Genomic DNA, 23368 nt, shown 5'->3' with positions numbered 1-23368 from the left:
ACGCAGAAACATATTTTGACAATACAAGTCGCACAGACTCCCTCTATAGATATGTATTTTTTAGGATTATTTAGGTGTTGACTGGTTCTTCCGCTACCTCCCACAAACGCTGCGTTTGCGGGTAGTAGCGGTTGCTAACGATTGGAACCAATCACAAAAACCGCTCCTAATCGTTCCCAACCGTTCCAAACCACTGTATTCCAAAAGTTTTTTTCCGCAAGCGTTTGCGGTTGCGAGCGATTGCGGTTGGAATTTTTTTTTTTTTTGTAAAAAAACTTAAAAGAAATGAATGATAATGAAATTTTTTTTGTTATATTTTCTATCTAACCAATTTACTCATTAATGATGAGAGAAAATGAAGTACGGATACGATTGCAGAAATTATAAAATAAACAATTAGAAGAAAATAATATTCCAATTAACAATAACCTGGAAAACTTGATTTAAATTTAATGGCACATCGCACATAAGTTTAAAAAAATCTAAATAAATATAATATTTCATCAGAAATTTAAGAAAATAAGATTATTTGTGAAAAATATTAAAACAAATCACCAGTGACTCTTCTCAACTCTAACTTGACCATTCCTACCGATGCAACTACTGACCCACGATCTAAGAAAAAAGAGAAAAGATTTAGGATCTAAAGCATATGTTTTGTCATTTATCAAATTACTTGATTAAATTTTTGGTGAAAAGCCAAATGCATAAAGGAATAAGTATTTCAATATTTTTTTTTTTTAAGAATAATTATTATTTTAATAAATTTTAATTATAAATCAAGTTTAATAAAATTTTTGGTGTTTTTAAATATTTATATATTAGATATCACATTTATTATGTTCCAACCGCTATTGCACCCGCTGGTCAACCAGTCGTAAACCTCCCGCAAATGCACCAATTTTAAACCGCTAAACCAGTCTCAAAACGCTTAATAACGCTTAAAACCGCAATCGCCCACTTCTGCAATCTCCCGCAATCGCAACCGCAGCGTTTGAACCAGTCAGACCCTTAAAACAGTTTGTCCTAATTAGATGATGTTTAAACATTAACCTAAGACCCACATCGGCATATCTATAGAAGGGGCCGGGTGGTTCACTTCAACCTAAGGCCCAAGATGCATGGGCTTTTAACCATCCAATTTTTTATATACTTTTTACTTTTATTTTTGTGTTGATCGAAAAACATTTTGATGGCAAAACAAGGTTTGCAAATTCAGCAATTACTAGATTTTAACCCGCGGTACACCGTGGAATCATTTTTTATAACCAAAAATTTTAAATTTTAAGTTACATTTGTTTTTTTAGAGTTATATTTGTTTTTTTGGTTAATATTGTTTGTTTTATTTAGTGTTTAAGATTGTAAAAATTTATTTTGATTATTAATTCTAGAATTTCACCCATGATACAATTTGTTTTTACATAATCTTAATAAATCAACTTAATTAGATATGTCTAATATTCTAAAATTGATGGTGTTAACAAAACAATAAGATGAAAATTTAACCTGTCCTCAAGCTTGGGACTAATAACCTTATAATTTGTTTTGCAATATAAAACCGTTTTATGACATCTTTAACATTTATAAGTTTACATATACATAATATTTTAACTTTTTATTAATTTTAATTATATCAATAATCACACTTTGAAATTATTGTAATGGTCTTAAAATATATTAAAAAATGATAAACCAAGTGAAATATAGAAAATAAAACTTACGCAAAGTTCCCCTGAAACTGAGAGAGATAGAGATGAAGGGAGTTATCAACAAACAGTATTTGGAAAAATGAATATATCAACGAAACAATTAGCATATAATGCGAATACCGACAGTGGTTAGTAGCCGTCATTAAATTAAGGCATTATGAGAAGGGACCGTGGTTGAGGAAGCGGCCGGCATAAGTAGAAACTGAAAACTTAAATTTTATTGATATGATAAGCAAAACAGTATACAAAAGGATGAAAACATACACATTGAATACAAATATATTGTTGCTCTCATAGACATTGACACTATCGCGTGGAATACTTGAATCTGATGGAGACTGCTTTAGCAACCATTCGTAACAGAGGTCGTGTAGACGCAGAGGACGCTGTCCCCTGGAGAGGGAAAGGTGATACATTCAAGGCCAATTTTAGCACCAAAGACACATGGGAGCATACTAGGAACATCGGTCAGAGGAAGTCGTGGGCTGCGGGTGTGTGGTTTTCTCAGGCCACCCCTAAGTTCTCATTTCTGGTCAGGGTAACCACGCTGAACCACCTTACCACGGGGGACCGCATGCAGCTCTGGAACACACGGATAGATACCTCTTGTTCCATATGATGTGCCTCACAAGAATCCCGCAATCATCTGTTCTTCACTTGTCCTTACTCGTCAGAAGTTTGGACATGACTCACCTCCAAGCTGCTCGTACATCACTTCACTACAAACTGGGACACCAACATGTCTCTCCTTGTGGACACCTCTTTGGGGAGTATCACCCTGTTTTTCCTCCGTTAAGCATTCGAGGCTTCGTTTCACGCTATTTGGACAGAGCGGAACAATCGCCAACACGGGGAGGAACCGGTACGATCCACTCTGCTCATCAAACGTCTAGATCCCCAAGTCCAAAACAGGTTGCTTACAATCCAAGCATCAGGAAACTCCAATAGATATATGGAGCGATGGTTAGCCTCACGTTGAGGAGGGACTACTCAATCATACATGTTGTAAATTACAGCTATAGTATTTCAAAAAACTCTTTCAAATTTATGCTTCACTTGATGTAAAACAGTATTTTTCGAATAAATTTTACATTTTATTCAAAAAAGAATACAAATCAATGGTTAGTGATGAGAAGGACTCATATCTTAAAGAGAGTGACTAACTTGCAATAAAAATAAACATCAAAAGGAAGAGAAGAAATAAAGAAAATATAAAGCAGTTTCCATCAATTTCAATAAAGTTTATTTGTTGGTGGTAACTTTTTTTGTTGCACTCATTTAGCTAATGAGGGGTTATTTATAGTGCTTTGAAGTTGATATAATTAGGTGTGATATGGAATTGAGAATAATCTGGCGCGGAAGGAAAAAAGTCTCTAACACGAATTAAATGTAAAAATGCATGTAAGGGGGTTTGAAATTCTTTGAACTGTATACCTTTAGCATTTAAGGATGTATTGTAAAGCATTTTGTCTTCTTAATTTTTTTTTTATCGTAATATGATAACTTAATATTTATATATACATATGTTCTAAAATTTCTAGATTTTTTTTTGTCATGTTTTTTTGAATTCGGGTAAACCCAAACTTACCCGAACTAGACAGAATCCGATCTGAACCAGATGTGTTAGTACAAAAAAACTCGAACGGGTTTTATATGTCTAAGCCCAAAAACCCGAACCTGAATGCCCAGACCTACCGGTACAACAAATTCAGTTCACCTAGGGTCTAAAAAATATGTAGACGCGACTGAAAACAACTTTCCTCTCATATTTGTGTTCATATAGTAAAATTGGTGACGGTTAAACAACATTGTGTTCATACAGTAAAATGTAAACGTGTCCATACGAAGAGGAGCATATATGCGTGATTTAGCATCAAGAAGAGTGGTTTAATGTTCTGATCTGGAGTGTATCTTCAGGATGATTAAACCAAAACTCTTCCTCGGCTTTACTGACAAGAGTTTGAAACAAAGGCTGGTTCAAGTAAGATACTGGCACAATGCATCTTTCCTTAAAACATATGTTGCTCCCAGCTTGAGCTAATTTTTTCTATGTGAGATTATTTCTAGTTTACTATAAGAAAGTGTATCATGGTCAAGAAGTGTGTTATAGTGATATTAAATGTAGAGAAAGTGTGCTAGAGTGTTATTTATCCAAACAATTATGTGTGTTTAACATCCCACATCGGCTCAAATGTTTTATAAGATTCATAGTCATATTATAAGATTATCTAACTTAACAAGCATACAAATTTTAAAGTTTATATACAATTTAATTCGATATTTTTATTGTAAATGTTTAATTTTACTATATATGTAAATTTTAAAATTTTAAGAAGATAAATTCTTATAATTGATATATTTTAAATTAATAAATTTTTAAAAATATTATGAATATATAAACATATTAAAAGTTTCAAATAACATGATTAATTATATTGTCGTATAGGTAGACGAAACATAATTTGAATCAGTTTTAATAAAAAAAAATATATATCATTAATCTGAAGCTTAATTATAGATTAAATTCTCATTTTAATTTTCAATGCTACTAATATCAGACATGTTGAATTCAACTAATTTAACTATGATATGTAAAACAAATATATGTAGGAAACTATGTAATCACAAATATATGTAGGAAATAATATTTTAAATGATAAATTATGAAATATTGATTTTTTAGATTAATTTGTAGGCAATTGTCATAAATACCACTAATATGTTTTTATTCCAAAAATACCACAACTTAGTTTTTTGTTCCAAAAATACCATTAAAATGTAATTTTTTCCAAAAAAACCACATAATTGAATTAAATTTCTAATACTAAAAACTAATTTCTAAATTTTAAATACTAAACCCTACCCCTTAAAAACTATACCCTAAAACTAAATGTGTCAACCCAAACCAAAAAAAAAATTCTACATCCTTAAAAATCAGTTTTTTGTGTTTGTGGTAATTTTGGAAAATAAATTTTTGTGGTAATTTTGGAAAAAACTAAAATGTGGTATTTTTTGGAAAAAAAAACTTTTTAGTGGTATTTAAAGGAATTTCTCTTAATTTATACTTATAATTTAGGGATAATTGCTTAGGTTTTTTTAAAAAACAAATTGGTGATATTATTAATAGTGGTGAATATTTAGCAAAATTTTTGGTGATTGACAGTTTAACATTAAACTAGGATTTACCCTATAATACACTACGGGACAATATTTTTTTGTATACTTTTATATATAATTGTTATTAATTTGCTATTTATTATTTTTAATAAAATAATATATATATATATATCATTTTATTTGGAAACATTTATAGTACTTGTTATTGCATAAATAGGTATTGAATTTGAAATAATTATAAGTGTGTGTATTTTTCTTTAAGTATAAGTAATTTTATTTAACATAAATATATAATATTTGATTTAAACTGAAAAATACACCACGGCGAATATAACTATTAAAAGTTTGGCGTTTAATAGCTATGTTACGAATTATCTTTGCTTTGTCGATGGATCGTGGAAAGCAACAGAAAAATATGCTAGTCGTGGATGGTATTGTACCTCTCTAGTGGGGGAGGCTTCTACTATGGGCCTGGGGCAGCCAATCTCTGAAGCAGTCTCACGTCTCTTCATGCAGAGACCGAAGCTCTAGTCTCGGTGATGCTGTGTATGATTAGAGCGGATAATCAGGATGTCGTCTTTCTTACCGACTGCTCTGACTTGGTGAAGATGGTATCTTCGCTCTTGGAGTGGCCAACTTTCAAATCGTATTTAAAGAAGATTCAAGTTGATAAAGAAAAGTTCAGTTCCTTTTCTTTAGCCTTAATTCCCCGCTACAGAATGGTAAAGCATATTATCTGGCACAACGTGTTCGTTCAGTTTTGCATCAAGTTACCTATTCAGTAAAAAATGTTATTTTCTATTGGTTTATTTAAGCTAAATCTAATCATATGTTAAAAAAAAACCTTCATTGAAACCAACAACATTTACACCTTTACCCGTTTTTGCTTTACTTTATGTTTCTTCTCCTTTCTTTTGATGGAATGCTTATGACATAAAACAATCATCAATTTTTATATATAAATAATTATTTTTCTAAAAATAGAAGGAAAGAAAAGAAAATGTAGTTTATAAATAGTCCTATAAAAGAGTAACTGAAACAAATTAGAAAATTGCTAGACCACATATTTCCCCTCTTGTAATTCCTATCTTATCTCTATATAATAAAAAAAAGAAGTACAAATTGAAAATTGCCAAAAATTTCTAAGATTACCACTCAATTATTTATGAAGGAGAGTGTTTACTAAAATTGAAAAGGATAAATTTGTCAAAATGTTTAAAGAAATCAATTACCCGACCCGATTGAGGTGGGATCGCTTTTTTACTATATATTTTTCAGTTGGTGCGTTAATTATCTGATGAGTTTTGTTACAGATTATAATTAAAGAAAACAGTTTACAAATGATACATGCAATTAATAATTATTACTTATTGTATAGAAAATAATAATATTTATAAATAAAAATTTGACAAAAGATCATATTAATAATTTACTAACACCGATTTAATAATATTTTTGATTATAATTTTACCAACAAATGAAATGAATAGTCAATATTATACATATGACATATTATTTCTATTCATATTTATTTAATTGATTAAATAATGGGCCTAAGCCCAAGATAATGAATGTTTCAGTCGGCTTGGCTGCGTAAACATGTTTATACTGTGAGGACCTAATTGTAAAATTAGATAACGAAATTAGAATGGCTTCTTCCCCTTTGCCTCCGGCGATGAAGAACGGAGAGTATAGAAGAAACTGGGCGGAGCTTCCGCCGGAACTGACGTTATCTATCCTGATCCGTCTCAGTCCGATCGAGATACTGCATAACGCTCAGAAAGTGTGCCGATCGTGGCGACGCGTCTGTATAGACCCATCGATGTGGCGTAAAATTGACCTGAGAAACTTGGATGGCTTGGTTTACGATCTCGAGACCATGTGCCATCACGCCGTTGATCTTAGCCAATCGCTGAGACAATGCCCGGTCTTCGCCACCTACGGCTATTCAGGAACGGTTTTTCGGATACGGGCTTGAACGCTATTCTTGAGTGTTGTCCTCACCTGAAAGTCCTCGAGTTACACAAGTGTTCAAACATTACTCTTGTCGGAAATATGGGGAACTGATTTTTTTTGAGAGGATTAAAGATTTTTGAGACGACCCCAACCTAATGACTCAACTTGCCGATTACCCATTTGGTGACTTACCTTTCGTGTCATGAGAGATGCTGCCTAGATTCTATTCGTTTGTTAGTGATTCTTATTTAGATTATTGTATTTCACCGATCCATACAATTCATCTTGGAATCTCCGCGAAGCTATCATATATCAGAATTTCTCTATTATTGTAATGTATAAATGAATTTTCCTTGTGAGAAACTGAGTACTACATCGTCTAAAGGTACAAAATATAGAGAAAACCCGTAAATGAAGGTACTTCACTTCTTATTTTATTGATTTCAGGTTTTAATTAATCCTTCAGAAATGATTTGTTCGGTTCTTCTTCCTCGTCGCCATTGTCTACTCCCGTACCTAGGCTGATGAACGTTTTGAAGTCATGTTGCAATAACTAGTCCCTTGATCTCAAATTGCCGAGTTTTGTTTTGCTTCACATTGCTACTCTCATAACACTTCCTTTGTCATGGTTAGTGAAAAAAAGTAGTAGGTTTATTACTTATTAGCAGAAGAAGATCATCCACTTGATACTTGATACTTGTAGAACCCTTATGAACTAGTTAACCCAATTTATACAAACGCATTAGTAAAATTAAATTCTTAAGTTGTTATGATTGTTATCTGCCTCTAATATATGTACTATCAAAAAGTAATCCTTACTATAAGCTAAAGATATATACTTCCTTTAGTTTTAAATATTCCAATTTCTTGGATTTTTTTTCTTTAAAAAAGCACTACAAGAAATATAGACATTACTAGCACAGGAAAAATGTTACTAAAGGGCTTTCGTAGCGCATTTGAAAACGCTGTATAATGAGGAGCTATAGTAGACCCCCTCCTACCATAGCAGTTTTTACGCGCTATGATAAATTGACCTATTATAGCGCTAATACTCCGCTATTTAATATAATTAAATAACGCTTAGTTCGTGCTATTATGTTTGTTTTTATAGCAAACATTTCGTGCTGTAAAATATTGTTTTGTTCATTTTGATAATGCTGCTGTAATGTATATTATTATGTTCTATATTTCAATTATTTGAAACCTATAGTGCATAAAATATAAATTGCAAATTGATTCATAAATAAAATTAATATTACATTAAATTTATAAAACATACATTTTACATAAAATCATTCTATCAAATACCCAAAAGATACAAATGCTTGAATCACCAAGCCATAAAGAAAAAGAAGGCAAGTACATTTCTTCACCAAACCAAGTAATAAAGAAACTGAAGCAGTCCTAGTAGTTCTCCACTCATACCATCAGCAGATCACCTTATAGTAACTGTAAGTGGGAAAAATAAAAGAGTGTCAGCATAATAAAATTGAATCGGTCATAAGCAATGGTAAAACTCTCACTTTCCTAAGGTTGGTGAACTCGCAAATGTTACAAAGGATTAAACAAGAGATATGAAGAACAGGAAAATGGATTTAAAGTGTTTACAAACCTGTTTTCCAATCACCATCCTTTAAAATCCATCCCTCTCCTGTTGTAGCTATTCAATATGGGACTTCAAAGCAGATGTGTTTTTGGTTTCCTATCTTGCAGCCATCTTACAGACAGAGAAATAGAGAGAAGAACAAACTCGTTGGAGTTTATGGCAGCTAAAACAGGCCCCCTTATCGATCAATAGCTGTGAAAACAAATGCCAAATGAATTCATATGTGAGTACAGATTCCTACAAAGCTAACTAAACTCCAGATGTGAAGAGGTACATAACCACAAGAGAGAAAACAGAGAAGATTGGAAAGAGATTCTTACTCGCTTAGAACCAAACCATGACTAAAGAAGACTATGACCACCAAAACGAATTTGGAACCAAGAGTCACTGAATTAGTAATATGTGAATTAGCAGACCTAACAATCTACAATGAGATCCCAGAAAAAAACTAACTTCACCTAAATATCTTAAATTTAAAAAAATAAAAGCACTTTTTTACCTTGGATCAAAATCAGCAATTGAGGATTTATTATTCTTCAACAAGCTCCAACAGATGGGAACACTTGTTATATAGTCCGAAACCAAGATCTTGATACACCGAGGGTGACTACTTGGCTTCCTATCATATTGGAAGAGTTACCTGCAAACATTAGAATTCAACTATCAAATTAATCTCAATCTCTGTAGAAGAAAAATGACGTAATGAAACATACAAGACAAAAACTATACATTTCTTGATGACTTTAGAGTTCTAAAAAAAGTGCTGATAGAAGAACATCAGACCGCATTGAGAGAAATTAGTTACCTTTCTTGCAGCCATTAATCCTCACCATCTCCAGTTTATCGAGAAACTCAGTCTCACCACAATACTTAAGGACTTACAGTCCCCAAAATAGCAACTTTCTGCACCCAAAAAATATTTGTAAGAACAGAGTTAAACAACACATATGGAAAGAGTAGAGAGTTGTACAAAACATTTACATGGCGGAGCAGTATTTTCATCAGTAGTAAGTCCCTTGAGAAGGTTCCGTCTGTTCTGTCACTCCCTTGAATGAGGGTGTGAGCTGGGCTTAGTGAGTTGTCAACTGCAATAGACACATTGCTAAAGAAGAAACATAACAAACTGCACAAATCAGCCCCAATTAAAAGTAGAAAGATTCAGACTTTTAACATTCATACTCTTCATCTAAAACCCAGCAGAACCTTGTACAAATACCAATCCTAGCTAAGGTACTAATATGAGGAAAAACAACAAAAACAAGCCTACCTTTTCTTCTCCAGCTCCAGCCTCTGTATACCATACAAACAAAATCAATAATAATTCAAACATAAGAATCCACACAACAATGAAGGCATAAAAAGCAAAAAGTAGTAGGACTTAAATCCGTTGAATAAGATTCAGAAAAATGTCAAAGGAGAAACATTCACCTAGAGGAACTATTAAAGGCTAAGTATTTAACCCTAGAACCGAATCACCAAGATGAAAAAAAGAAAGGTACACACGAAGCTTCCATTTCACAGAATCACCACCGAGATAAAAAAAAAAGACTCTAACTTTGTTTCCTTGAGAAGAGAGAGAGAGAACCGTGAGAGAGAAGGGAAGAAGAAGGCGTGGAGGCCCTGTAAGAAGCCATCGAAAAATCAGTCTCAGATCCAGAATCTGAATCGGAGGGAAGCAGAAGCGACATCGGTGGTTTTGTTTTCACTCTGTCATCGGTGTTCGAAAGGCGACAAAGGTTTGTTGGTGTGTTGTTGTCTCCGTGGTGGCGGCGACGGAGGTTGAGAGGTGATGGAGGATGGGAATCGATTTTCTGAGAAAATGAGATATTTTTTTTGGCCAAATGTTTTTTTAAGTGTTTGGTCCGAGTGAGAGAGAGTGTCGGAAAAAACAAAGTTTTGGCTAAGTGTTTTCCTCCAAATGATTTTTCAGCTATTGTAGTGATTTTTGGTGATTTTTGGGTTTCCGCTTATTGAAATTTTTCCCCAGCACTAATCCAATGCTACAATAGAGCTCACAATCTATTTTTGACACTTTTAGTAGCAGTTACTGAATTAGTGCTACAAAGAACTGCTACCAAAACCCAAATTTGTTGTAGTGAAGATAGATGTTTAAGGTTTCTATGCAATATTTATTTGTTGGTATTGATGAATTATAAAATTCAAAAAAAAAATAATACTGTTGATTTAGAGTTATAGAAAACTGTAGATCATAAAAGTAACGCATGCACCACTTTATTATGTGTATATTTTTTGCTAAAATGAATTACTAACAAACAGAGAGTATATATAATATATTACTTTTGAACAATGAAGAAATTCTTTCGAACTTGTTTGAATGCATGTTGACTTGAGTGTCTGTTTTGGTCATGTTGCCATTGCAGCCTAACAGGTATTTCGCATATGACATATCATTCATTCAACTTTAATTAATCATTCATCTAATTAACCACATTTATTCATTATTTTCTAATAAATTGTCATAGCCGTTTCTCTCTGACGCAACCACCAAGGTTTAGTTTTTCGGCTTAACGTCACAATGTATGGTTTGATGATTTTGTGTCGGAGGATTTTTTTTTTCATGGGCATGTTTGTGATAGTTTCTACACTTCTCATGGTGCCTTATGGAGATTTTCCAAGTTTGTGTCTCTATGTCCGTTTATGCTTATTCTTCATGTAACCTTAATTTATAAGTTGAACCAAAATGTTGGTGCACAAAAAAAGATTCTATCAAACTTGACATATGTAAGATATATAAAAGATACATTTGATTATAAAGCATTTTCAAAATCTAACCGAAAAATATTTTTACTTAAATAGAAACGAGTCTATTCACGTTTTTTCATTTCTACTAATATCAAATAGAGTTCAAGTTATGTTGTACATGACAATATCAACTCTAAGGCATTCGAATATTCGGTTTTTGGATATTTTGGATATTAGATTTATTATCCATTCGATTTTTCTAGAATTTTCTATTGGTTTCGCTTCGGTTTTTCTATTTTTGTTTTGGTTTCAGTTCCTTATTTTGGATTTTTCATTATTTTTTTTTTTGGATAGTTTTGGATATTTTTGGTTGCTTATTTCGAGAATTAATTGGTAATTTTGGTTTGTTTCGGTTCTGCTGGATTTTGGTTTGGTACATTAGGATTGATTTTTTTCCCCCTAAATTAACAATATCTTTGGTGTGTTGGCAAGTGTATTTTGCAAAGCCTGCCTAATTAGAAAATCTAGGGCACATAAATAGCGCGTGACCGTTATTTGCTATATGTGCGTGTGGCCTTGCTTGAGTTTTCCTTCAGCTATAAGTATTGAGCCTAATTATTATACGTGGCATGAATTGCACCGCATACACATAATACTACGTAAACCTAGTTTTGAGTAAGAGTAGGGAGCCGTTAAAGGTCCGAAACGCACTTCACTTTCACTTCTTATCCTCAAAAATGTCTGCCTCCTTCCCTGTGTCACTGGCTACTTCCGTGCCTCCGGTGACGAAGGAAGTCAAAGAGGAGCCAATAAACTTGGCGGAGCTTCCGTCGGACTTGACAGCTTCGATCCTAATCCGACTTGGTGCAGTTGAGATACTTGAAAACGCTAAGAAGGTGTGCACATCGTGGCGAGACATCTGTAAAGACCCTTCGATGTGGCGAAAAATCGACTTGCGAGACATCACTAAAGACCTTTGGATGTGGCAAAAAATCGACTTGCGAGAACTAGGAAACCGCAGATTGGACGATTTTGCTTTCGATCGCTTCTGCCGTCACGGTGTTGACCTAAGCCAGGGCAGCTTGCTTGAGATCGACATTGAGCACTTTGCGACCGATTCTCTCCTCACCTACATCGCTGAGAGGTTCTCTTCTCTCTATCCCTTACACTTTCAAGTATGCGTTAAGTTTTTAATGGCTTTTATTTGGACTGATAAGAAATATCTCAAATGTATTTGTCTCCTTATTTTTCTGGTGAGGATTAGGGCAACATCTTGTTTACACTCATCTCAAACGCTTTGCTCGTATAACACGTCATTCCTTGCTCTTCTGAGCTTACATGCTTCGTAGTTGATTAGTACTTTTAGAATTTCTAAATCACCATTGTTCTGCTTAATTAGTTAATGCTTTAATCGACACGCAATTATTTGCAGATCAAGTAATCTGAGAAGTCTTGGACTTCGAGTATACCATGGTTTTGTGACGAACAAAGGACTTGTGGACGCAATCGCAAAATTTCCATTGCTTGAAACCCTCGAGGTCTCACACTCATCGCTTAAACTGAATTTGAAAGCTATAGGCCAGGCTTGCCCCCAGCTAAAGACATTGAAGCTAAACTCCTCAGGGTCAGGGTTTTCTGGGTTAGATGAGTTAGATTACAGGTCCGTTCGCGTCAAATGCGATGATGAGTATGCCCTAGCAATCGCTGAAAGCATGCCTGAACTACGCTACCTCCAGCTTCTTGGGGACAGGTTAACTGACACTGGATTGAACGCCATTCTTGACGGCTGTCCTAACCTGGAACACCTCGATTTACGCAAGTGTTTCAACATTAAACTTGTCGGAAATCTTGAGAAGAAATGTTTGGAGAGGATCAAAGAGTTCAGACGCCCGAATGATCCAACTGCTGATTACCCATTCGATATCGTTTTTATCAATTATGATTCAGATGAAGACTATACAGATGAGGAGGGACTCATTGACGCCTACTACGACTTAGCAGGCACCTACTAGGTATTGAATCTCTCTGAAAACATGTTGCTTTTGTTGGCCTTGTCAACTTCTGAACTCGTTCATGGCTCCTCTTTTCTCTATGTTCGTACTATGCTTTGGTTGTTTAAAAATTATTTCCTTTGAACTTTTAATTTTTGAGAGTGTGACTGTAGCTCGACGAAAACGATGCGATGGTTTTTTTTATTTCTCAATGATCTGCTGATTTAAATTTACAAATCTACTGGTGCTCAGGAGCTCTAGGTCTTAATTACACTCATGTCCATAGTTGGATATCAAAGTTATAGGTGATGATCTTGTCCACGGCTAACGACATTGAAACTAAAATATTGCTTCCGTTATATTCTCTCTTAAGTCATCACCAACGGTGATACTTAGCTAAGTTGCTAAAAGATTGGTAGTAATAAAAATGATTAATTTATTCAAATCACGTAAAGTTTTGTTATAGTTGTTGCTTATTTAGGATGTTTTAGATCCATTAAGCGTCGAGTATGTGTCGAGACCTGATTGGTTAGGGGATAAAAAAAAAAAAAAAACATATTGTCTCCCTCTCTTTCAACCGGCTGTATCTTCATCTCCACCCACGGTAGCTCCATGGGCGAGTTCGGGTTCATCAAAACAGAAGCATACGGGTTCATTATATCATGGATTCAAGTGGTCAAATCTTTGATTGTTTGGTTCAATGATGTTTGGGTTTGTTTATCTTGGTAAGAATCTCTCTGATTTCAGTTGTAGATTGTCATGCATTAGGTTTAAATAATTGATGTGAGAATAAATTATGGTTAAACAAATTGAAATTGATGTTGCAAAAATTAGAGGGTTTTATGATGTTAGAAGTTTGGGAATTAGTATGGCTGGGATTGAAGGGGAAACATGTGGGATTTTCCTGGATATAGTTATTAATAGAGGTGTTCTTCAATTTCTGTTCTAAATACCAAATTAAGAGCTAGCATTGGAAGCATACAATTTTTTAAAGAAACTTAACCAAACAATTTTTAAAATTTAATATTAAACTTGTTCTAACCCCACTTAACCAACCTTTTAGCTCTCCCCATTGAGGATACCCTTAAAAGTTAATGATGATCATGGACTAGTTTTGGTGAAAGCATGCTTAAAATACGCTACCTCCAGCTTCTTTAGAATAAGAAGACTAAGGGAAAGTGGCTTAAAAACACCATTCTTGATAACAATTCTGACCTGGAACACTTTAATTTACGCAAGTGTTTCAACATTAACCTTGTTGGAAATCTAGAGACGTGATATTGAGAAAACATGTTGTTTATGCTGATCTCCTACTTATGGACTCGTTCATGTCTCTTTTTTTTTCTCGACGTTCGTAATTGCAGTGTGTCCTTATTTTGATCTTCTCTAATTTTGTGTCCGTTTAGAAGACATGCATGTGCAATAAAGCTTAATAGTTTGCATACCATTTCATTCAATTAAACTATTCATCATGAGAAATTAAAGATGAATAAAACATTAAAAACCATGGAAGGCCTGACTCCTTAGCTAACATGTGCCATCACGCCGTTGATCATAGGTTACATAATGATAGTCATCAACAATATACTAATGGTAACTATATATCTATCTTATACCTAATGATAGTCATCAACAATATTACTTAAATGGTTACCAAAAACATCTTTGACTGAGTGTATGCCATACATGACAATCTGTAATTATATTTTAGATTTTGTCTACCACCACACAATGTTATCAGCATAATATGGAAGATTCACTTTAGACAAAAAATAAAAATGAAATTAAATAACTAGGTTGACTAGAGAGTTGTATAAAATAGAGATTTTTGTAAGGATTTAGAGAAGCACATACTTATTCTTTTCTTTTCTTAGAAACAGAAAAATAATTAACAGTAAGAACAAAAATAATGAGTATCACAAAAAATTTTGTTATCTTTTTTCTTGTAGTGATCTTGACAAATTCATTGTCCAACTCTGGCGTCTTGGCTTCATCAGGTATGTTGTTATTCTTCAAATATTATTTGTTATTTTAAATGTGATTATTGTATATAAAATTTACTTTTTAGAAAGAAAAAAAATGTAAAACCGTTTTTTTTACTTTTTCTTTTAACATAAATCCTACATGTGTTATAGTGATTGAAGCATCAAACTATGATTCGTGCACTAGACCATGTACAAAAATGTATGGAAACTATGAATGCCGGTATGACTGTACCTTCATGAAGTACAAGGATGGACAGTGTGTTGCTGGACGATGTTGTTGCAAACATTTTGATAGATAATCAATCAGCGATTTGAGCGGTTGAATTATATATATCTGTTATCAGATTTATGTAAGCTCTTTAATAAAATAAAACATATATATCATCACTTCTGTGACTTTACTTATTTGTCTTGATGTGTGTGTTTATATAACAACTAGTATTAAGTTTGCGCGTGCAAATAGCAAAAATGACCATTTGCTAGATTAAACTTAATCAAAAAAATTATTAAGAAGGTATATTTTTGATACTTATATATCCTTTTATTAATATCAGATTTATGCATATATACAATTTATTTTGATAAAAACTAGTTTTAATCTAATGTATTTGTTGTTCGTATACATTGGACATGAAGATTACAATTTACACTTGTCTGATTTACTTTAGATTATCTCCATGAGCGACAAATGGTGAAACAGTTTATGTTTCGCCTAAAATTGATACATTCACAAGAAAGTGAGATATTAAAAGATATACTAAACATGTTTTTTTTTAAACCGTTTCTTTTCCAAAATCTCCACCTTTGGTATTTATTTGAAAAAGAACTATCTTGAAAAATCCGAAGATAAATGACTAATTATTTATTTCAGGAACTTTGACCGAAAAGATAAGTGCACTTAAATGACGTAGATGATCAAATCAATTATTTTATATATCTCCACTAATAGATCACAACGTCGTTATTGCACACCAAAATCGTCACCCCCAAAAATGTGAGCCTTATTGACTTTACACTCGTCTTGGTTCAGCTTTGATACCACTTGAAAATAAACTCTAAATTTCATAAACAATTTGAAATCTATACTATAATTTTTTAGTATTTGAGATACCCTATAGTGCGTTTAAAATCATGACATTTTCTTAATTAATATTTAAATTTTAGAAAATTAATAATTTAACCAATATGTTTTACATGTATTAGTTTAAACTAAAATTAACAATTTAAATTAAAATATTCGGACATTTTTTTTATGGAAAAATTAGAAATAAAGGACCTTTGTAATTTTTTGTCTATATTTAATTTTATTTGTAAGTTGTTAATTATGACTAAACTACCAATACTAATAGATAAAATCAAGTTTTAAACAGTTTAAGAGAGACAAAAAAAAATATCTTAATAAATAACTTCAAAGAAGATTTGAAAAAGAAACATTGTGGTTTTGTTGAAAATAATTAGTTTTTCTGTATCGATAACTTTTGTTCTGTAACGTTTAATGTACATTTTACTTTAAGTTCTAAATAGTTTAAATTATGCATTAGACCATTTTTACGTGTTTTACAAATTTAATTGAAATATGTTCTAAAAGGTTTAGAATATGAAATTTTATAGGTTCCAATTTTATATGATTAACAAAATTTGGAGTACATATTGTACGAAAGTTAGTCTTTCTATTAATTTAAATTAAATTAATTAAAATTATATATATGTATTTTAAATGTCTTTTCACATTTTCCTAAAAATCAAATAAAGAATGGTAAATACTGTTTTCATATTACAAAAAAAGTAATAACATCAACTGAACACTAAAAAAGTAAATATATATAGTATCTAACATTCAAAAAAAATATATGTTTGATGGGAAATTTATTTAGATTACTGTTGATTTCATAATCTAAATAAAAAGCACATAAAAAGAGATCAATTTGACACACTTAGTAAACCACTTATTTTTTGGTGGTTATTAATTTGACTAAAGTGTTTAAATTAAGGCTCAATTGATTTAAGTTCATAATTAAAGGTATAATAGGTTTTTTTATTATTATAAAGCCTATTTCACCACCAAATATATAGATGAACAAAATTTTCTAAAAAACATCTTTTATTTTCAGTTTCCTCATTTTCCATTTTTTAATTCTATTAAAGTACAAAGCAATAACAAAATCAAACCGAATTACAGGTTTTATTAAAATAGAAACGATTCTATTCCACATTTTGTTTGATCCCCTATTTAATATTTCGGAAGTACACAAATTCTTTTTGATAGACTGGATAATAGTTATTGATTCATTAGTTGGTTGTAGAATATGTTATATGGATTGACTATTCGTTAGTCATACCAAGATTTAGGGGTTAAAATAATTACTTTACCTGCATTGTCATTAACTAATTGCAATGAATACACTTAAAGAGGATATTCCAAATAATAATACAACTTGAAGAAATTAAATATATAAACAAATGAAACAATAAAAACAAATCTTTAACAAAATCTTTCTCTATTAAACAGCCTGATATAGTATATTTACATAACCATATATATATAATGTTAGGAGATTAAAGAAATAGAATAAAACTCCCAAATTTTATTTATTTTCTTTTAAAAAATATCTATTCAGTTAAAATTTTGACTGAGTAACGGTCAAATTTGAATATTTACATTTTGTTTCATATATTTCTTTTGTTGAATTGTATAGTTTTATATACTATAATAAACTTTTTAAATAATTTTATTTGAAATATTGAAAAAGAGTTTAATTTGAAATTTTTAAAAATATCATAAATTTATGATAGATCAAAAAGTTAAAAATTACAAACACTATAATTTGATTTGTTATAGCAAGGGTCAATAATATGTCACTATAATATGAAAAAAAATCAAGAAATGTGATTTCATGTTAGAGCAAGAGTTGAAATTTCAAAAAAAATATGATTTCTAGAAATTAATTAAAGTTTGGAATAATGTTGTTTGGTAGGCTTTCTTGGTCAAAATGATTTTGACAAACATATGTTACATATTTGGTCCTAAAATTAATATGCGGTATACTATGGGTTAAACCGTAAAATTAACAATCAAAATACAATATATAATTTTAAACAATAAACAAATCAAATAAAACTAACAAAAAAATTAATTTTTTTATAACACAACTTAACCCACGGTATACCACAGATCAAAATCTAGATCTACTAGAATAAATCTTACAAAACAGATGTTATTTTCATAAGTCATGTTCAACATATAATTTCATGGCATAGTGTTACATCCAAAAAAAACATTTAGAAAATAAAATAATTATATATATGATGTTTTGAATAAATTTTTTAACTTATACTCTAACACGGGTCATATTCTAGTTTCTTACTAAATCGGATGAAATCCAAGATATTCTATTCATGACAATATCAATGGTGTGGTGGGTAGGGGTGTCAATCGAGCTAGCCCGGCCCGGCCTGGCCCGAAACCCGTAAAGCCCGCTTATGTATGAGCTTGGTCCGGCCCGAAATATTTCCAAGCTTATATTTTAAAGCTTGAGCCCGACCCTAACAGGGCTACAGGGCTTTTCGGGCTTTTCGGGCCTATCTTACATATCAATAATTCAAATTTGTAAGTCTTAAAAAGCAGTGTTTAAAGATGCACTATAAAACAAATCAATCAAAAATTTAATAACTCATCTATATTCACTATAAGTTGAAAAAAATTAAAACTAAACAAAATTTTATACTTTAACCAAATAAAGCAATATATAATTCATATATAATATCATAGATAAAAAATTTTTAAAGTATTAAGCAAGGTTATTAAGTAAATATGAAAACTAGGATTATAATTTTAAACTTTATTTACAATAAATCATTAATCAAATATTGCAATCAAATAATAATGTTAACAAAAAGTACAAATATATTTGTTAAAGAGTTTTTCGGGTTGGTCTGAGCCGGTCGGGCTAAGTCCAAAAAACCCTATAGCTCAAACGGGCTGAGCCCAAAAAACTCGATTTTTCTGAACATATATATTTAAGCCTGATTCTAGTATTTTTTAGGGCCGGGTCGAGCTAGCCTGCGGACTTTAGCCTTAATTGACATGCCTAGATGGAAATGTAATTTGCCTAGCCTGCGCACTTTAGCCTTAATTGACATGTCTAGATGGAAATGTAATTTGCCTAATTAAAAAATGAGAGGAAATATAATTAGCGCGTGAGTGTTATTCGCTATATGCGTGTGGCCTTGCTTGATCTTCCTTCAGCTATCGAGTGTTGAGTCTAATTATTAGACGTGGCATGAATTGTACCACATAAACAAAATACTACGTAACCCTAGTTTTGAATTAGATACGGGGGAGCCATAAAAAGGTCCGAACACACTACATTTCACTTTTTATCCTCAAAAAAAATGTCTGCCTCCTCCTCTACATTGGTGCCTCCGCTGATGATGAGAGAGGAAGAAGAGCCGAGAGACTGGACGGAGCTTCCGTCGGACTTGACCTCTTTGATCCTGCTCCGAGTTGGTGCAGTTGAGATACTTGAAAACGCTCAGAAGGTGTGCAAACCGTGGCGACGCATCTGTGAGAACCCTTCCATGTGGCAAAAAATCAACATGCGAGACCTGGGAAACCGAAGATTGAAGGATTTGGACTTCGATATCTTGTGTCGTCACGCTGTTGATCTCAGCCAAGGCGGCTTGCTCGAGATCAACCTTGACTTCTTCTCGTCCGATTCTCTCCTTGCTTACATCGCCGATAGGTTCTCTTCTGTTTTATGGCTTTTATTTGATTTCACTGGGAATAGTTAGACACACTCACACACAATGTCCGAGAATATCTGAATTGTGTTTGTTCCTTTTTTCTCTCTCTCGTGTGGATTAGGGCAAGAATTTGTTTAACTTAAAATTGTTAAGTTTTTGTTGTTTTTTTGTTTTGTTTATCCTTTTACTGGATCTGGCGATCTGCTAGTAATGGCTTTGGATAGTCATTTACTTAATTTAACACAAGTATGTGTACCTGGCAACTCAAAGTTTTCCTTTATATATGTACTCTACGTTTGGGATTAGATAGCACAGATATATTTGAAGGATAATTAAATAGTCCTTAGTTCTCATCACATTGTTCGAGTCTTGTGTCTTGTTTCACTCCGTTACTCATTATTAGCATATATGAGAATATCATCAGCTTATAGAATCTTATTACATAGACTTGCTTAAAGCATCACTAGAGTTTTATTTTCTGAGTCATGTAATTAATAGACGTCCCAAACGCATTGCTGGTAAGACGTCATTCTTTGCTCTTCTTATTTTAAGTTGATTAGTACTTTGAGAATTTCTAATCCCTATTGTTCTTAATTAGTTTATGATTTAACTCTACACACAATTATTTGCAGATCAATGACTCAACCACTGGTTACTCAAATGATACCAGTTTCGTCAATTTTGATTCAGATTATGGCTTGTGAAATATATGGTGGTGATGACATATTGAGGTTGACACTAATTTTAAGGTGCCAGTAACTATATTCGGACTACCTACTGAATCTTTATGAAAAATGCAGAAAAGATGTTGTATATGCTGGTCTTGCCGCCAATGCCAACTTATGAATTTTTTCATGTTTCCTTTTTTTCTCTGCGTTCATATAGATGCGGTTGTCCTTATTTTTAACTTGAGCGTGTCTTGACTTCAGTGTCCGTTTTGAAGCCATGTGCAATACAACATATATAGTATTATTCATATGATTCTTTCAATTTAAGTATTCTTTCATTTATGGGCATCTCAATTCTACTCTACTTTTTCTTGTAAATTTAATATCTTCTTTAATCCGGTTTACTCTATATCTTATTCTAAAATAAGAGTTGAAGATAGAATTAGTCTATATTTAAAGTTTCTCTACTTTTCAATATTTTTATAAAATGATACGTAAGAGAAAAACTTTATTGTATTTTTGAATTACTCTATTTTATCGTAAAAACTAAAAAACGTAGAAAGACATAATTGGAGATGGTTTATCCATTATTTCATTTTATTAAATTTGACATATGTAAAATTTAAATAAAGTAGACCTATACTTCTTTTAGTATTTTACTAAAATCAATGGAGTCCGAAATACATATGATGTAGTGGCAAATGTTTTGTGAGCGCGTGTATATTTTGCCAAGGCCTGCATTATTAATTGTTCATAACGTGTGATTGTTAAGATTGTGATACGCTTATGTTGATCAGTACTATCAACTATGACAAACGTTATTTTGAGCTTGTTCGAGTGTGTGTTGACTTCAGTTGTCCGTTTTGAAGTCATGTTGCAATAACTCTTATTTTGGATATCATTCATTCAAATTAGCGATTCATTCATCTATCTAACCACATGTATCCACAAGGTTTTTTTTTTGTGAATGAAATTTACATATTAACACAAAAAAAATCAAACCGAATTACTAAATCAAGCCGATTAACAAAATCAAACCGAATTACTAAATTTTACTTAAGTCTATCCCACGTTTTATCGATTCCATACTAAAATCGAATGGAGTCGAAGATACGCTGTTCATGACAATATCAGTGATGCGGTGAAAATGTATTTTGCCTAATTAGAAAATCGAGGAAACATAATTAGCGCGTGAGTGTTATTCGCGACATGTGCGTCTAGCCTTGCTCTATCGAGCTTGAGCCATATTATTATACGTGGCATGAATTGTACCACATAATACTACATAACCTAAATTTTGAGATAGAGACGGGAGCCGTAAAGGTCCGAACACATTACACTTCACTTCTCCTCAAAAAATGTCTGCCCCCTCCTCTACATTGGTGCCTCCGCTGATGATAAGAGAGGAAGAAGAGCCGAGAAACTGGGCGGAGCTTCCGTCGGATTTGATGTCTTCAATCCTGCTTCGACTTGGTGCAGTTGAGATACTTGAAAACGCTCAGAAGGTGTGCACATCATGGCGACGCATCTGTAAAGACCCTACTATGTGGCAAAAAATCGACATGCGAGACCTGGGGAACCGCAGAGTGGGCGACTTGGATTTCGAAATCTTGTGCCGTCACGCTGTTGATCTCAGCCAGGGCGGCTTGCTGGAGATCCACCTTGATGTTTTCGCGACCAATGAACTCATCAGCTACGTACATCGCCGAAAGGTTCTCTTCTCTCTATCCCTTAAACGGCTTTTATTTGATTCAATGGAATTTGGATAGTCATATTTTACTTTTACTCGAGAATGTATGCCTTGCAACTTAAAGTTTTCTTAGTTCTCACATTGTTCGAGTCTTTGTTTTGTTTCACTCCGTTAATTACTCTCATCATACTTAATTAGTTACTTATCCTTTTTCATGGTTGATGAAAACAATTAGTTAGATTATTAGCATATATAATTCAGAACAATATCATCAGCTTTAAGAACTCTTACCATATACTTGCTTAAGAAGCATCACTCTAGAGTCCCAAACGCATTGCTTGTATAACACTCCATTATTTGCTCTTCTTATTTTACATGCTCCTGAGTTGATTAGTACTTTGAAAATTTCTCTTTATTGTTGTTGTTCTTAGTTTATGATTTAACTCGGCCACACAAAATTATTTGCAGATCAAGGAATCTGATAAGTTTTGGACTTCAAAGGATGACGAACGAAGGACTTGTGAACGCAATCGCAAAAATTCCATTCCTTGAAACCCTCGAGGTTTCACACTCAACGTTAAGACTGGATTCAAAAGCTATAGGCCGTGCTTGCCCACATCTAAAGACATTGAAGCTAAACTCCTCAGGATGGTCAGGCTACATATTGTTTCGCACCATACATGATGATGATGATTATCACCTAGCAATCGCTGAAAGCATGAAAGTGTTTCGACATCGACCGTGTCAGCATTCTTAAGAAGCAATGTTTGGAGAGGATCAAAGAGTTCAGACGCCCGGACAACTCAACTGGTGGTATCACTTTTGTCAATTCTGATTCTGACTCAGATCATGAAGGTCTACTACAACTGAGCAGGTACCGGGGATTATATTGGGACTAGGTATTAAACCTCTCTTAAAACAATTTGCTTTTGTTGGTCTTGTCAACTTATGAAGTCGTTCATGTCTCCTAGCTCTTTTCTCTATGTTGGTATTTCATAGTTTCAAAGACCTTATTTCCTTTAAACTTTTAATTAAGCTTTGAGTCCGTGACTGACTGACTGTAAGTTGCGATAACGATTGGATGGTTTTTTCTTAAGTGGGTACATTTATGATTATCGGCTGATTTTTATTATGAGATTCTATTATTATACTTTATGGTGGCCCGAACAAATATCATAGGCTTCTAAGTTTTATTTATTA

The 23368-nt window shown here is 32.7% G+C and overlaps 4 protein-coding genes and 1 long non-coding RNA gene across 5 annotated transcripts; 4 read left to right on the top strand and 1 right to left on the bottom strand.

Annotated features, from left to right (window-relative positions):
* On the top strand, positions 6457 to 13261 carry LOC104737406 (putative F-box protein At4g05475). Its single transcript, XM_010457574.2, has 3 exons — positions 6457 to 6676; positions 12109 to 12235; positions 12524 to 13261. The coding sequence occupies exons 1-3, from the start codon at positions 6475 to 6477 to the stop codon at positions 13101 to 13103; spliced, it is 909 nt and encodes a 302-aa protein (XP_010455876.2). The 5' UTR covers positions 6457 to 6474; the 3' UTR covers positions 13104 to 13261.
* Positions 8528 to 9275, bottom strand: LOC104737405. Its single transcript, XR_759730.2, has 3 exons — positions 9194 to 9275; positions 8888 to 9028; positions 8528 to 8775 (listed from the first exon to the last, which is right to left on the bottom strand). It is a non-coding gene; the product is annotated as an uncharacterized LOC104737405 (long non-coding RNA).
* LOC109128461 (putative defensin-like protein 55) lies at positions 14964 to 15418 on the top strand. The gene is made up of 2 exons (XM_019234815.1): positions 14964 to 15079; positions 15218 to 15418. Exons 1-2 carry the CDS (start codon positions 14992 to 14994, stop codon positions 15364 to 15366), a joined length of 237 nt encoding a protein of 78 aa, XP_019090360.1. The 5' UTR covers positions 14964 to 14991; the 3' UTR covers positions 15367 to 15418.
* LOC104737404 (F-box protein SKIP19-like) lies at positions 19451 to 20750 on the top strand. Its single transcript, XM_010457573.2, has 2 exons — positions 19451 to 19809; positions 20443 to 20750. Exons 1-2 carry the CDS (start codon positions 19460 to 19462, stop codon positions 20567 to 20569), a joined length of 477 nt encoding a protein of 158 aa, XP_010455875.2. The 5' UTR covers positions 19451 to 19459; the 3' UTR covers positions 20570 to 20750.
* Positions 21811 to 23273, top strand: LOC104737402 (F-box protein SKIP19-like). The gene is made up of 2 exons (XM_010457572.2): positions 21811 to 22190; positions 22637 to 23273. Exons 1-2 carry the CDS (start codon positions 21837 to 21839, stop codon positions 22718 to 22720), a joined length of 438 nt encoding a protein of 145 aa, XP_010455874.2. The 5' UTR covers positions 21811 to 21836; the 3' UTR covers positions 22721 to 23273.

The sequence above is a fragment of the Camelina sativa genome, chromosome 13 (genome assembly GCF_000633955.1).
Source record: "Camelina sativa cultivar DH55 chromosome 13, Cs, whole genome shotgun sequence".
Lineage (NCBI taxonomy): Eukaryota > Viridiplantae > Streptophyta > Magnoliopsida > Brassicales > Brassicaceae > Camelina > Camelina sativa.
The sequence above is the reverse complement of the archived record's forward strand: the minus strand, read 5'-3'. Positions and strand labels throughout refer to the sequence as shown.

Bases quoted from the DNA above. Each gene is read 5' to 3' on its own strand.
- LOC104737406 (XM_010457574.2), top strand. From the start codon at position 6,475: ATGGCTTCTTCCCCTTTGCCTCCGGCGATGAAGAACGGAGAGTATAGA. The intron at 6,677-12,108 runs TGGATGGCTTGG...AACTAGGAAACC, and splicing joins TAAAATTGACCTGAGAAACT to GCAGATTGGACGATTTTGCT. The intron at 12,236-12,523 runs GTTCTCTTCTCT...AATTATTTGCAG, and splicing joins CTCACCTACATCGCTGAGAG to ATCAAGTAATCTGAGAAGTC.
- LOC109128461 (XM_019234815.1), top strand. From the start codon at position 14,992: ATGAGTATCACAAAAAATTTTGTTATCTTTTTTCTTGTAGTGATCTTG. The intron at 15,080-15,217 runs GTATGTTGTTAT...CATGTGTTATAG, and splicing joins TGGCGTCTTGGCTTCATCAG to TGATTGAAGCATCAAACTAT.
- LOC104737404 (XM_010457573.2), top strand. From the start codon at position 19,460: ATGTCTGCCTCCTCCTCTACATTGGTGCCTCCGCTGATGATGAGAGAG. The intron at 19,810-20,442 runs GTTCTCTTCTGT...AATTATTTGCAG, and splicing joins CTTGCTTACATCGCCGATAG to ATCAATGACTCAACCACTGG.
- LOC104737402 (XM_010457572.2), top strand. From the start codon at position 21,837: ATGTCTGCCCCCTCCTCTACATTGGTGCCTCCGCTGATGATAAGAGAG. The intron at 22,191-22,636 runs GTTCTCTTCTCT...AATTATTTGCAG, and splicing joins GCTACGTACATCGCCGAAAG to ATCAAGGAATCTGATAAGTT.